At 38.5% G+C, this 16,297-nt stretch overlaps 1 protein-coding gene across 1 annotated transcript; it reads right to left on the bottom strand.

The window, feature by feature from the left end:
• Window positions 1-9,777: 9,777 nt before the first annotated feature.
• On the bottom strand, window positions 9,778-15,470 carry LOC120857729 (lysozyme C-2-like). The gene is made up of 4 exons (XM_040233434.1): window positions 15,168-15,470; window positions 13,836-14,000; window positions 11,694-11,769; window positions 9,778-10,337 (listed from the first exon to the last, which is right to left on the bottom strand). The coding sequence occupies exons 1-4, from the start codon at window positions 15,361-15,363 to the stop codon at window positions 10,271-10,273; spliced, it is 504 nt and encodes a 167-aa protein (XP_040089368.1). The 5' UTR covers window positions 15,364-15,470; the 3' UTR covers window positions 9,778-10,270.
• Window positions 15,471-16,297: the final 827 nt, after the last annotated feature.

The raw sequence follows: 16,297 nt of genomic DNA, 5'->3' as shown, positions 1-16,297 counted from the left end.
TTGCACAATAATGTGAATGCACTCAGTGCCACTGAAATATATAGTTAAATATGGTTAAAATAGTATGCTTTATATTATGTGACTTTTACCACAAAAAAATTTTTTTTAATTCGGGTCCTTACAGCTGAACAATTACCCCTTATTTACCCCCATGGGATAAAACAGGGGTAAAGTAAGGCCTTTGCATTGAGGGTCACCAGACAGGATTAAGGGAGGAATACCCTACAGAAAATAAGTAGATTAGCCAAACACATGCCTGGTACTAAAACCTTCATCCCCGACTTAACTCTTGAAATACTGGCAACCAGGACTTTTTATGTGTGTGTGAGCAGAGAGGAGGGAGAGGCTGCCCTGAGGATGTGTCTAGTCTAAGAGGAGATCTAAGGGGGCTCAGTGAAACTGACTCAACCAACCAGGTCATCCTTCTGAGAAGTACACATGGTCAAATCCACATAGGCCCTTGGAACCTCAAATGACTTTTAAAGTTTCCTAATCCTGAATTTAAGTAGATAACCAAGGATTGCCAAATAACGGAGAAATGCCTCTAATACAAAAAGATATAATTCAAATTTTAAAAAAAGCAAAATGGCAGATAAGAGGAAACATAGAGAAGTCAACTAAAGCCAAAACAAACCCAAACTGTTATTACTAGATCCAGATAAAATAAGAAATAGCAAACAAGACACAAAACAAGGAAGAAAAGAATACTCAGGGAGTGAAAAAGAGCCGTTGGAATTAAAACTTTGATAGCAGAAATGAAAAAACTTGGAGAAAGCTAAGACTGATGAAATACTATCTGCATCTAAAGACCTAAGAGGAGATTCAAACGGGAGACGTAGATAGCAGTGGGGATTAAGAGGTGCAAACTATTATGTATAAAATAAATAAGCCGAGAATCTCTGGCAGTCCAGCAGATAGGATTCCATGCATCTACTGCAGGGAGCACGGGTTTGGACCCTGGTTGGAAACTAAAATCTTGAAAGCCATGTAGCACAGACAAAATAAATAAATAAGCAAACTACACAAATATAATGGGCAATACAAGGAATATAGCCAATACTATATAACTACAAATGAAATATAATTTTTAAGAATTGTGAATTGCTATGTTGTACACTTAAAACTTATATAATATTGTATTTACATCAACTATACTTCAATAAAGTATTGAAGCCACCTTGAAGTTGGGAGTTGAACTAATGATAGATACAAAGAAAGCTAAGCCAGTTTAAGATCGTGTAGTTATTAGCTCTAGGGGAAATAAAATCTCGCATAAGAGAAGAAAATAATTGTATTTATGACTATGTAAAAACTGAGTATTGATCTAATAAAGTATATATAGTTACATCAGAAGGATAGGTTTTAGGGAAAGTTGCCACGTATGATGAAGATGCAGGAGGAGGAAATAGAACTTAATCCTTAACCATAGGAATCAATATCATAAAATGGAGAAATCAAGGAGAAGCAATACAAGCCTGATACATAAAAGCATGGGAGTATAAATAAAATTCTTTTTTTTTTTTTTCAGCCATGCCACACAGCTTGTGTTATCTCAATTCCTAGACCAGGGATTGAACCTGGGCCACAGCAGTGAAAGTGCAAAATGCTAACCACCAGGCCAATAGGGCACTGTCTAAAATTCCTAACATTAAGCTAAAAGAGTAGAAAATTGTTGCCTGTAAAGTGGGAGAAACGAGGAGTAACATCTTTCATAACAAATCTGTAGAAACATCTCATTCTGTAAACACTGAGAATTTATAACTTCGTAAAAAATTTTGAATGGTATACAATATAATTTGCTGCTTCCCTGGTGGACTTAGTGGTAAAGAATTCACCTGCCAATGAAGGAGACACATGTTCGATCCCTGACCTGGAGGATCCCATGTACTGCAGAGCAGCTAAACCTGTGCACCACGACTACTGAGCCTGTGCTCTAGAGCCTGGGGCTTGCAACTACTGAGCCCTGTACAGCAACTACTGAAGCCCCAGCCCCCTAGAGCTCCGCAACAAGAGAAGCCACCCCAAGGAGAGGCCCACGTACTGCAACTAGAGATAGCCCCTTCTTGCCTCAGCTACGGAAAAGCCCACACAATGAAGACCCAGCACGGCAAAAAATAAAATGAATACATAAAATTATTTTTAAAATGTAATTTGCATAATAGACATATATATAACTGAAAAACATTATGTCTATGAATGACTTTAGTCATTTATGATATAACTTTTAAATTCCCTTTAGCAATTTCTATAAAATATTTTTTGAGTAAGTCTGCTAAATATAAGTGCAAGAGATATGCTCAAGGCTTAGTTATAACTAGTGCTACAGGAAGAGCCCAGTAAAATCATCTGGAATATCACTCTGCATTTCAAATAATATCCTGAGGTGAAACCAAGCAACATCAGAACTGAATGTCTTTTCAACATGATGAAACTTTCACATTGGTTTTTACTTTGTTCTCAGAATGAGGGTGAAAATTTGGCTTGAGAACTTAATTGTATTAAAATAACAGGTATAAGTAAAGGCATGACATCTATCAAAAACACTAAGCAAAATCTTCAACAACCACTGCTTTCCCTGTTAGGCCAACTTTTGCTACTCTCTGGTTATTTCTGTAGTCAGCCATTGTTATACGTCTGTCCTGCTGCTTCTTAGATATATCCTATCTGTGCATCTGAGCCGTCACTCTTCAAGCCTCACTCCTCTACCTTGACTCATTCTTCTTACACCTCTGGATATCCTGATGTGAATAAACCCTTTATTCATAGCAAAATGGTCCTAAAATCTTGAAGTCAGAGGCTGTACTAGAGTTTGGACCCTCTGCTGTCCTCCTATGACTAGTCATATAGATTTGAGATCTGATACTTGGAGCCCCAGAAGCTACTGTATTAGAATCATCTGAGATTGGATAGTAAGAAAACTCTTAGAATCCCCAGGGTGGGGGAATATACTAAATCATCAGGGAGACTCATTCAAGCAACTGATTTTTATTGGGCATATATGATGTTATAGGCACTGCTCTAGGTACTTGGAATACAGGTATAAACAAGAGTAAAACCTTTCTGCCCTCCTTCCTGTAAAAACAGTGGTCCAACATGTTGTGTCAAAGATATAACACACCAAAGCAGCTGTCCAGATGTGGAGGAAGGGGTGACCCAATGAGAGGTATCAAAGCCTGAGTGCACAGCATCAAATCCATGGTGTGGCAGTGTTGGGAGATTGGTTACAAACAGTCAAGTTGATCAAATATATGCATGTGCTCACAATAAATCTTAAGGGTATTAAAGACAATGGGTGCCTGATTTCTCACTGTCATACAAGGGAGTTGGAGAAGGCAATGGCAACCCACTCCAGTACTCTTGCCTGGAAAATCCCATGGATGGAGGAGCCTGGAAGGCTGCAGTCCATGGGGTCGCTAAGAGTTGGACACGACTGAGCGACTTCACTTTCACTTCTATGCATTGGAGAAGTGCCGGGGTCCAGCCCTGGTGGATCCAGGGAATTCGAAGGTGGGGACGGCGTCGGCGTCTTTGGAAAAATACATATTTAATTACAGATATAGAGAGAGATTAGAAATGGATAGTGTAGTAGCAGATAGTGTAGTGGAGAAAAGGAGGCTGAATCCAGACGGGAATTCAGCCAGAGAAATGGGAGCAAGAAAGAAGTGACATGGTGGAAACAGTATTTCCGGAAACTGGTCTGATTTCTTTATTTTTGGGTTTGCTTATATACCTTTTGTTACACATAGGGATGAATACAGAGTCACGTGGGGGTCTTAGGGATATTACATCATCTTCTGGCCATGAGTGAGACCTGCTGACATTCTATGATCCTTTCTTTCTGATAACCAAAAACCTCATTTCTTCCAAGGGTGTTTTTTTCTTAAACCAGGCACTACCCTCCAGATAAAGTTGCATTCCTATAGGGTGAGGGTGTAGTGAGTTACAATCAATAAAGGAATTTATTTAACCCAAGGTTAACATGATTAATCTTAAAGGTAATGCTTATTTCTCCTATATGCTTAAAGGTTAATACTTATTTCTCCTATATGTTAGTTATATTCATTATAAGGGCAGGGAATATGGAGATTTAGCAGCAAACATCAGCCCAACAAATGAAAATCCTTTCCTCAATGCTCCCCTTAAGATCTATTTAGTCTTAAGATAGCGATAAAGTTACATTTTTACATAACAAGGACACAGTGATTTATAACAAAGCACAGTGATCTATTATGAAAGAGAAAATTCATTAACTCAGAAAGTCTAGTATTGCTAACATCAAAAACCACTATATTTCCTTTTCTATATTCCAAATACATTGATTAATATATTCCCAGGTGCCTAAGGATATGGAGGCCTGGCAGCAATCATTGACTCAATGAGAAGAAAAAGCCCTATGCTAATTAAGACTCTCAAAATACTCCAAAACTCTCTGTGCTGTTTATGCTTGAGAGGTAGTAAACAATCATGTGCAGCAGTGGCAGGAGTATGGATAATCCTGTCACACAGGCTAGCCTGTCAGCAGAGAGGTTTGACCTGAGACATCCTTGTCCCACCCAGGGTAGGGAATTAGCAGCAATTATTGGCACAACAAATGAAAAACCCTTCACCAATATAATTCCTAACCAACCCACTATCCTAATAATTTCTAACTCCCCAAAAGAATTTGCCTTTAGTAAGTCTAAAACATCTCGTGCCTCTCAGATTGGGAGGCTGTAAACAATCACATGTGGCCAGAGGAACCTATACAGGTGGGCTAGATAACCTTCAGAGGAGTCCGTAAGCTGAAACACTCTTGTCACGCCCAGGAATTTTTATTGCCTTGGAGCTGCATGTTTACTCCTTCTCCAAGAGAAATGGTTATGGGGGAGAGCCCCCCGTAAAGTCAGAGGTGTAGGCGAGAGCATAAAACAGACTCTGGTTTTGGGGTAGATGCTCGGGAACAGGGGGTTTCCTGAGGCTTGATCACGCCTTTGCGTATGCCAAGCCTATGCCAAGCCTCCTTCCTCATGACCTTTGCCATGGGTGGAGTTCCTCACGCTGGCCCCCAACAGAGAAGGAAATGGCAATCCACTCCAGTGTTCTTGCCTTGAGAATCCCAGGGATGGGGGAGTCTGGTGGGCTGCCGTCTATGGTCTATGGGGTCGCACAGAGTCAGACATGACTGAAGCAACTTAGCAGTAGCAGCAGCAGCATACAAGGGAGATACCAACATGAAAAAGGAAAAAAACTAGAATTAACCTTGTTGTATGAGACTGGAACTGGAGGTATTATATGAATTCAATTTAAATAGGTAAAAATATGTAAATTCATACATTCTATAGCCCTTATCATTGATGGGATAGGCAAACAATAACACTCAACTACTCAGAGCTGGTTTTTAAAATAAGGTTTTTTGGGAGAAGTGGAAGATTCCAGGCTGAAGGAGGAAAAGAACAAGGGGATAATTAAAACACTTTACACACAAAAAAAAAACAAAAATGTATCCAGAGAATGATGGGGACACCGAAGCTAGTGTGTACAGGCTCTCCTAGCCAAATCAGGGACAATATGAGCATCGAAATAAATGACGGCCATGGATTATGACACATAATAATTGCAGTAAGATGGGAACCCAGGGGTCCATACTGATATAGTAAGTGCATGCAAAAATTGACATTTTGATGAGGAAGAAAATTTCTCAAAGTACCTCAGTTCAGTTCAGTCACTCAGTCGTGTCCAACTCTTTGCGACCCCATGAATCACAGCACGTCAGGCCTCCCTGTCCATCACCAACTCCTGGAGTTCACTCAAACTCATGTCAATTGAGTTGGTGATGCCATCCAGCCATCTCATCCTCTGTCGTTCCCTTCTTCTCCTGCCCCCAAACTCCCCCAGCATCAGAGTCTTTTCCAATGAGTCAGTTCTTCACATGAGGTGGCCAAAGTACTGGAGTTTCAGCTTTAGCATCATTCCTTCCAAAGACCACCCAGGGCTGATCTCCTTCAGAATGAACTGGTTGGATCTCCTTGCAGTCCAAGGGACTCTCAAGAGTCTTCTCCAACACCACAGTTCAAAAACATCAATTCTTCAGCACTTGGCTTTCTTCACAGTCCAACTCTCACATCCATACATGACCACTGGAAAAACCATAGCCTTGACTAGACGGACCTTTGTTGGCAAAGTAATGTCTCTGTTTTTGAATATGCTGTCTAGGTTGGTCATAACTTTCCTTCCAAGGAGTAAGCGTCTTTTAATTTCATGGCTGCAGTCACCATCTGCAGTGATTTTGGAGTCCCCCAAAATAAAGTCTGACACTGTTTCCACTGTTTCCCCATCTATTTGCCATGAAGTGCTGGGACCAGATGCCATGATCTTCGTTTTCTGAATGTTGAGCTTTCAGCCAATTTTTTCACTCTCTTCTTTCACTTTCAAGAGGCTCTTTAGTTCTTCACTTTCTGCCATAAGGGTGGTGTCATCTGCATATCTGAGGTTCTTGATATTTCTCCTGGCAATCCTGATTTCACCTTGTGCTTCTTCCAGCCCAGCGTTTCTCATGAAGTACCCTGCATAGAAGTTAAATAAGCAGGGTGACAATATACAGCCTTGACGTACTCCTTTTCCTATTTGGAACCAGTCTGTTGTTCCATGTCCAGTTCTTTTTTTTTCCTTGCTCAAACATTTATTTTATTTTATTTTTATTTATTTTTATATAAATTTATTTATTTTCATTGGAGGTTAATTACTTTACAATATTGTATTGGTTTTGCCATACATCAACATGAATCTGCCACAGGTATACATGTGTTCCCCATCCTGAATCCCCCTGCCTCCTTCCTCCCCGTACCATCCCTCTGGGTCGTCTCAGTGCACCAGCCCCAAGCATCCAGTGTCATGCATCGAACCTGTTCTAACTGTTGCTTCCTGACCTGCATATAGGTTTCTCAAGAGGCAGGTCAGGTTGTCTGGTATTCCCATCTTTTTCAGAATTTTCCACAGTTTATTGTGATCCACACCATCAAAGTACCTCACCCTCTCCCAAATACCTCACAGTGAAGGTGACTTGCAGACATTATGTTAATCAAATAATCAATGAGATCGTCATAAATAAAGAATATTTCAAAACTGCATGTCATCTTAATGATACAACAGAAAGAGCACAGTATTATGTCTATGGTATCTCTGCCAAAGATGCATAACCTAATTTACTCTGGAGAATATCAGAAAAACCTTAGGCCATTTACGCCATAGCTGGTTTGAGGTCTTTAAAGGGGTTAAAGTGATAAAAGTTAAGAAAAAAGTGAAGAAATGATCTAGATTGAAGGAAACTGAAAAATATAGCAACCAATTTAAACACGTTATTCTGAATTAGACCTTTTAGTTAAGAAAAACTTATGTTACAATTGATAAAATTGTCTAGATCCAATGATGAGGTGGTCCTAATTTGTCAGTGTTCACCTCCTAATTTGGATGATGTTCTGAGGTTCTGTGAGAGTTGTATATTGAAGGATTTAGAGCCACTGGGTACCATATTGGTAGTATATTCTCAAACTGTTCAGAAAGCTTAAAAGGCTTTACTGTACTTGCAAATTTCGGGAAACACTGAGATTATTTTGATGTCTTTAAAGAGTGGGAAAGACTCTATTCTTTTGAAAGTTATACTTCAGCAAGAAAAGAAAAATAAATGAATAAGTAAAACTGTTCTTTCAGATGGTTTTACAGGTTTGAGTCCTGGGGACTCCCACAGTTAAAAAGCAAGGAGCAGAAGAACAGCCATCCATGAAGGGCTGAGAAGGAGCCATCAATGAGGCAGGATGTAAAGGAGGAGAAGCTAAGGAAGAAAAACTTTTCTAGAAGCAGGAAGTGGTTCACTCTGTCAAATGCTGCTGAGAATCAAGCAGGATGAACAGAAATCAGGTGATCACTAGACTCGGCCCCAAGGCATCCTGGGAGGAGTCAGGCTGGAGCCGTTTTCAGCTAAGTGAGGAGAGCAGTCAGATTAAGAAGAGATGAAAAGAGAAAGGGAGGTGAGGTCATGGAGTGGGTGAATATAGATATCTCACCCCAGAAATGCTGCTGTAAAAGGGAGCAAAGAATCCTGTACTTGGAGGGTTATGTAGATGTCGGGAGCAGGCTTAGGCATTACTGACAAAATGGAGGCACGGCCCTAAACCCCCTCCCGTTGTTCCATAGGCACGGACCCAGAATGAAGGAGTTAGGCTTTGTGATTCTGACTTGTTTTTTCCTTGCCTCGGCTGAGTTGACTGAAGAGAATATTAAGGTGCTTATTGTTTTTGAGAGGAGCATGAGAGGGCATAAAGCCTTCTGCAGCTGTGCTCAAAGAATAATTCATAAAGTTAATCACTGACATTTGTTCAAGGACTTTTACAAAAAAGTGTTCCAGGGTAAGCACACAGGCTGCAGCTTGAGGCCATTGTAGGGATTGCTATCTGAAGCCCATTTGTGAGAAAAGTGTTTACGGCAAAGGAGTTTGCTGAATTTAGGGTTTAGGAATAGTTAAAATAGCTAGAAGCTAAAGATTTAAGGGATGCTGTAATGTTAGCATATTCTACTATAGCTTATAGAGATTAGGGACGTTAGAGATATTTATAGCTAGAAGCCCTTTCTTAGAAATGTTGAGCTTAGGATACTAGGGGCAAACAGGACTTAGAAAGATAAGAATTAAACTGAGGAATGTGGTATGCAACCCAGACATTAGCATGAGTTAGTGTATTCACAAGGACACATGAGAAAAAGTAGATAAGAGAATCGCTGCGGAAGGAACTCCTTTTGAGGGGCAACAGTGATTTTTGGAGAAAAATAAATCTGGGTCTCTGGGAACTAAAAATATCAAACCTCTGACCTAATGCTTTTGTAAAAGTATAAAACAGAATCATAAGCTTGAAATAAACAGGCAGTCCAAAGAAAAACTGAGAGGCTGCCTCAGTTTCTCGCCGACACTGCTCCTCCCTTCAGGTTGAATCCCTGGCTGCTGGAGCTGGACTCTGGCAGGTAGAGTCCATGGAGAGTTCTTTGCAAGACGAAACTTTTCTGGGACAGTTTGTACAGTGATGGGATGATCCAGCAATGAGGAAGAAACGCAGGATGCCGGAAAACTTTAGCTTAAATTGGAGTAGTGAGAGGGCTATGTATGATGAAGGCTGCATGTAGAAACACTGTCACTGGCAAGGGCAGAGGCCCTACATCCTAGTGATAAAGGGGAAAGAAGGGAAGGAGGGCTCAAGGAGAGATGCGAACACTATTATGGTGGCCTGGAGGGGAGAACTTTGTATGACTTGATTCTGTTCTGTCAGTGTAATGTGAGCCCAGGTCTACTGAGAGTAGAGGATGGAAGGCTGGCAGCTGGTGTGCTTGCTGGAACTTTGAAAAGAGAGAAGTAAACAGTGACAGTCATTTTGGAGAGTGGGGATATCAGCACAGAAAGTTTGCAGAGAAGTGACCAATAATCAGTCTTAAGGGCCCATTTGGGATTTGTGGTTATGAATTTAACCACACTGAAAGGAATGCCAGTCTGGTGGCTAGGAATCCATGCTTCCACTGTTCAGGGTGGAGATTCAGTACCTGCTTGGGGAACTAAGATCCCAAAGCTGTGCAGTTCCACCAATTTTTTTTTAATTGAGATCTGTGAATAAGCCTATGGATTTTTCTCTAGCAATATCCTTCTGTTTGGATACAGGTGAGAATGTTGGAAATACTAAGTGTCAGCTCATTTTTTCCCAAGTACATACATATGTATTTCTTCAGAGACACTAAATGGATCTAAACAAAACAGACAAGGAATGAATTGCAAAGCTTTTAATGAAATTGTTTGTATTTTTTACAGCATGCATAATTTCATATCTGTGGTTAATTAGTTATTTCAATAGTTATCTGCCTCTGAATTTGGTCATAATGCATGAATCTATACTAATAAAATTAAGGAAAGAAACAGCTCATCTAATCCCTCTTTATATTCCTTCATGATCAGCAAGGTGCATAAATGATCTTGCTTTAATTAAGAACTGAATGTACTGGAGACATATTTGATAATTAAGAGTTTAGACAAATATTCACCAGTATTAGTTTCATTAGCAAACTGAAAAATATTGTAGCCCTAATATCAAACAATTAACACATTAGATAAACATTAAGCTTCTTAGAAGAAAGACCACCTGCTCCTGCTTCTGGAAAAACATTATTTGTTTGAAATAATGGTGGTATAAACTTTCATTCAACTATCACTTCTTTAATATGAAAAAGAGACAAAATGAGCTGAAGAACGATAACTCCACAGTTACAGGGTGCAACCCTCAACATAACTGCTGACGTCATGGCCTCGACAATGACTTTTCCATGCCACCCTGTGGAGAAAGATGAAACAAATGGTAATAAGACTAAAACATAGCTTCATTGTAATGTACATACTTCAAATCCTTTGGGAGAACAAAATAGTTCATCAATACATGAAATACAAGCTACAGACAAATCCAAGTATTGTTGTTTGCCAACTGGAGATATGTATACCAAGGACTTCACATCTCCAGCAGCCTTCACTAGAGCACACAATGCTGAATACAAATGTTGAGTCCTGTGTTGTTCACAACACAACTGCAGAGTGCATTCCACATTTACTGAATTCCAAAAATAGTTTCAAGATATGACAAGGTAGAGTGTGTAGAATCTTAAAAACTCTAGAATCTCCTAAAATAAATTGAAGAGGAAAAGAATAAGATTCTGAGCCTATTAAAGTAAACTGTTTATATTAGTACCTTGTTTAGCATTAATTTAAAGCTTCAATTTTTCAGTTCTCAGTAGCATACTTTGTTCTTTGGAAATATTCCTTCGCTTCTCTCATAAGAGTAGGGTAAAACAGCTCTCACCTGGGACTTCCCTTGTGGTCCAGTTGTTAAGACTTTGCCCCTCCAAAGTTGTGGACAAGATTCAAGTCTTGGTGGGGGAGAGGGAAGCTAAAATTCCAGGTGCCCTGAGGTGCTACCAAAAAAACCCCAGTTCTCTCCACCGTCTTATCTTTTTTGCCACACCTGATGTTGTTGGTTTCCTGTCCAGCACCCCCTGCCTTAGAAGCACAAAGTCTTATCAACTGGACCACCAGGAAAGACCTCAGCTCTCCTTTTTAATGCTTAACACTAACCATAGTCTGTAATAGAAATTAACATAGTGTTGTAGGTCCATTATACTTCAAACACAAACAAACATACAAACAAACTCATAGGAAAAAGAAGTCAGATACGTGGTTACCAGAGAATCAGGTTGTGGTTAAGGTGAGGGGTGGTGAAGTGGATGAAGGCAACTAAAGGTACTACAAACTTCCAAGTATAAAAATACTAGATATGTAATGTACAATGTGATAAATACAATCAACACCGCTATATGTATGAAATAAGAGATATATGAAAATTCACATAAATGAATTTAGTGAATTCATTTATATTAATATACATATTCTACATAAAATTCATATATATATGAAAACTGTTAAGAGAGTATAGCCTAAGACTTTTCATCACACACACATATTTTTTTCAATTTCTTTATTTTTGTAACCATATGACATAATGGTTGTTCACTAAACTGACTGTGATAATAATTTCATGATGTATGTAAGTCAAACTCTTATACCGTACACCTTAAACTTTACAGCGCTGTGTGTCAATTACATCTCAATAGAATTGGAAGCAGAAGAAAAAACAACGTACCATGCTGTAATGCCTTGCTCACTGACAATATGCTTTGCACATGCTACAGCTTTAGCGATGTCATTTTCCATTAACTCTGAAAAGCAAATGGTGAGAAATGAAAACAACATTCCTAGAGATTTCATTTTAAGTTTAGGTTCCGCAGGCTTTATTTTCTTAAGCTAAGGAAAGTACAACTAAAATTATTTTTTAAGAGTCCATGTTGTGAATGTTGTGGGAAAACTTTTTCTTAATTCTGTCCTATTTGGCATGAAATTAAAGCATTTCGTTTCTCATTTACCAAAGTCTTTGACAGTTCTGGAATTACTAATTAATGTGATAGAAGATTCTCTTTTTACTGTGCTGGGCTTAGTCGCTCATTCATGCCCAATGCTTTGCGACCCAATGGACTGTAGCCCACCAGGCTCCTCTGTCCATGGTGATTCTCCGGGCAAGAATACTGCAGTGGGTTGCCATGCCCTCCTCTAGGGGATCTTCCCAACCCAGGGATCAAACCCAGGTCACTTGTATTGTGGGCAGATTCTTTACCATCTGAGCCACCAGGGAAGGCCAAGAATACTGGAGTGAGTAGCTTATCCCTTCTCCAGGGAAACTTCCCGACCCAGGAATCGAACCAGGGTCTCCTGAATTGTAGGTGGATTCTTTACCAGCTGAGCTACTGAAACAAAACTAAAACAACCAAGGGGAAATGGGTCCAGCATTTTTTGGCTCAGCAATTTTATTACTGGAAGTTTATTCTAAAGAAATAATACGAGATGCACCCAAAGATGTGTGTACAGATGTTTCATATCAATTAATAACAGGGGAAAATACAGCCTAAGTGCTTATCAATGAGATTTGGATTGATAAATTATAGGATATTTATTTAGTGGAATTTATTCATCTTGAAATATAATAAAGATTGGTATTTGTTGATAAAATAATTTTGTGTAATAAACAGCATATTATAAAGTAGCAAGTTTAGTATAATTTCATTTTTGCTGACATACATTGCTTCCATGCTTGTATGTGGGTACAAATATGCATAATATGGTCCTACATTCATGTATGTGAGTGATGTATCTTTTGAAAGATGTGGATACCAAAACTTACCAGTTATCATAAATCTCTGGATAGTGAGAATTTTTATTCAGTGACCACAGATTATTATATAATGCAAAATGCTTTTTAAAGTAAATTAACATGATTCAAAAGAATATTCTTTGACTAATTTCTCTATTAGGAATTTTAATATATAAAAAATTAGCAATATAAATTTGTATCAGCTCACCAATATTTTATGCACTAAACACTGCATGTCATCTCTATTTTAAAAGGAACTCAATAGAAAATTTATTTTAGCCCAGTTAAACAAATCTGCAAACTAACTTGTCACAATGACAGTATTTAAACACGAACTGTATTTTTTGGAAATGCAAGCCCAAGAATTTAGAGTTTCAAACTCACTTTAAATCACTCAGCCAAAACACACACACACACACACACACACATATATATATATATATATATACAGTTTATATACATAGAAGTAAATATGACAAAATGTGAATAACTGTTAAAGTACATGATGACCATATTGATGGTTGATATAGTCATGTTTCTAATTTTCTGTATAATTAAAATATATACTCATAAAAAGTAAAAACAATTTTTTAAAAGGAACCATAGGTATTCCTCCTCTTTGATTAACTAGTAATCCTTTGTTTTCCAATAAAGGAGGGTATATTAAATAAAAAAACACACACACAAACCTAATTATCCCTAAACCTTCCCAAACAAGATAAGAGGAATGGCATTGTCCTTTACAAAGCATCAACAAGTTCAGTTATACTAAAGTGCTAGGTCATTCAAGAAACTCTTGTATGTCAGCAAACAGCCAACTTTCACGATGAGTGAAAGTGTTAATCGCTCAGTTGTGTTAGACTCTTTGCGACCACATGGACTGTAGCCAGCAAGGCTCCTCTGTCCATGGAATTCTCCCTGAACAGCGATCAAACCCAGATCTCCCTCACTGTAAGCAGATTTTTTACCACCTGAGCCACCAGGGAAGCCTTCAGGACATTTTCATTTGTACTGAATCTCTGTTCTTACAGGTGTAACCAGATGGGGCCTGGGCTATCACTCAACATCATCTTGTCTTACCGCTGCAGGACACATGACAGCCGTCAACTGCATCAGGGGTTTTGCCATCATTACACCACCACTTGCTGTTGATCTGAAATATTCCATAGTCTGTGCTTTCACTGCCAGGATTGTAGTTTGTAGCTTTTGTGTTATAACTGCTTTCCCATTTGGTCAAACACAACCCTGGAAAAAAATGTATTTTTAGTTGAAAAACAACATGAGATGACTTACACTTCATAGCCCAATCAGTTCTATTTAGTTCTACTTTACTAACAACTTACTTTAAAAGTACAAAGATGTACTTACTTGTGAAATATTTTAACACTTTCATGTTAAGAATTCTCTTAAGAGAATTCTTTTATTAGCAAATCATTTGGTAATACTAATGAAACAAGATAATAAATTTAAAAAAATATATTAAAATAGCTCTTGCCCTTCACATATCCCTAAGTTAATACTGAGCCTAGAATAGCAAAACCAACAGATTAATTGAGTGGGTTTGGTCATTAGCAGCAGATGCACACATTAAGGAAAAATATGTTATTAGGAAAAATAAGGATTCTCTGGGAGAGAGAAAATTTCTTATGACCCTGAAGGTGAATTTGGGTACCAAGTTAGAATTCAGACAGTAAGAATCACAGAATAGGAAAGACTCTCCTCCATCCATCCACCTAGCCATTTGCTCATTCATTCAAAAATAGTTATGGAGGGAAATGTCTGAATTCAATATGAAAAATACAGTGATGACATTGAAAAATATAAACCAAAACACAGAGGAACTTTTCCTAAGGCCATTTCTTGAATTCTGTGGAAGAAATGAAAAATAATCAACTAGGGTGAGCACAATAAAATGTCATTTCCTGCTGTATTTCAGGGATCCTTATTATAGAAATGAATTGAGTGAAATAGGTTCCTACTGTCCCTGTTTTGAGAGTTTAATGTAATTTTTTAAAAACCTTGCTGTTAAAAACCCAACATTGGTAGGGGAATTAAAAATGAGAAAAATACTGCCTTATTCAGGTTAGAAGAACCCAACTGCCAAATTGGAAATAGCTACAGTCAAACACCATGGGCTTGACAGACACATCCAAGGTGCTGAAATGCATTTTATCATCACCCTACATGTGCCAGCTGGCATGTTTAGAGGGACTGGAATGGCCCTCTCATGCCTCAGTCCTTCACCTGGTACATCTATTCTAAAGGAGCAAGTTGATGTTTTTAACCATGGTAAGTGTACAAACCCTCCAACAAAGAAAAACCCATTCACTCAAATTCCCTTGCTCATTATTCGTCCTCTGTTAGTTCCACATCTGGTTAACTGTTTGGAAGGAGAAAGAAGAATTAACTTACAGTTTGCCAGGCTGACTCCCTTATAGCCATCCAGTCCAAGTTTCTTCAGAGTTCTGGCAAGCTCACATCTCTCAAAGACCTTGCCTTGGACAGCAACAGAAAGGAAGAGAAGCCCCAGAATAACGAGAGCCTTCATGTTGACTGAGAAGTCAAATGTCCAGACTGACCAGGGTGAGCCAGACTTGCTATTTAACATCTTTTCACTCCCCTCTTATCTCACTGGTTTGGTGGCTCCACCCTCTGAAACATGTGGAAAACAGAAACAGTTTATTGGTCCACAGACTTAAACATTTTCCTTCTTATGTTTGAAGAGAGATATTCTGATACCCTAAGAATTAGTCTGCAGAAAATAAGGAAGTGAGATTACATAAAGACATTAAAAAAGAAAGAACAGGGTTTAGCACTATTGCCAAAAGAGGAAATTCCTCCTATTTTATTATGAAGTTGAGCAAGTATTCAGAAAAAAAAACCTGAACGAACATTTTTCTCAACTGAAAATGAGCTCCCATCTTTGATTAACATTCATTTACATTAAGTTGTTTTATGTGACTTCAGTATGTTGTCTTCATTTTTTTCACTTAAAATTATTTTATATACACTTTTCACAAAGAACATGACACACTGCCTGTTGTTCTGATCGGTATATAGCACAGCACCATGTTGCTCAGCCAGATTCCTATACTCACTCTTTTGGTGTCTATTATAAATTCTTAATTTATAAATCAATGTCATAGTACAATAAATAAACCTCCGGTGAACAACATTCCTAACTCCATCTGACAATGTCTTACTTCACATTTCCATGTTAGAACATAGTGTCATTGTAAAGTGAAAAAACAGGATGGTAAAATCTGTAGAAGAATAACAGAATATGCCATTCCAAAATCTTCCCCTTTGGCACAAGGGTTATTTTGAGCTGAAGAAGCAGATCCTGGACAAGTTTTCTGCCCTCCCCCTATCATCCTGAAAGCAGAACATAAATTTGTGCAGATATTAATCACCAAAACCCCAGATACTTACCAGCCCCAAGACAGCACCAGAGGATTCTACAAAACAATGATTTTGACTAGCTACTATCGCCTATCAGTTTTTAATGTATTTATCATCCTAAAATTCAGCACCCTTGGAAG

This window comes from Oryx dammah, unplaced genomic scaffold, assembly GCF_014754425.2.
Source record: "Oryx dammah isolate SB20612 unplaced genomic scaffold, SCBI_Odam_1.1 HiC_scaffold_29, whole genome shotgun sequence".
Taxonomy (NCBI): domain Eukaryota; kingdom Metazoa; phylum Chordata; class Mammalia; order Artiodactyla; family Bovidae; genus Oryx; species Oryx dammah.
This window is presented reverse-complemented; position numbering and strand designations above follow the sequence as displayed.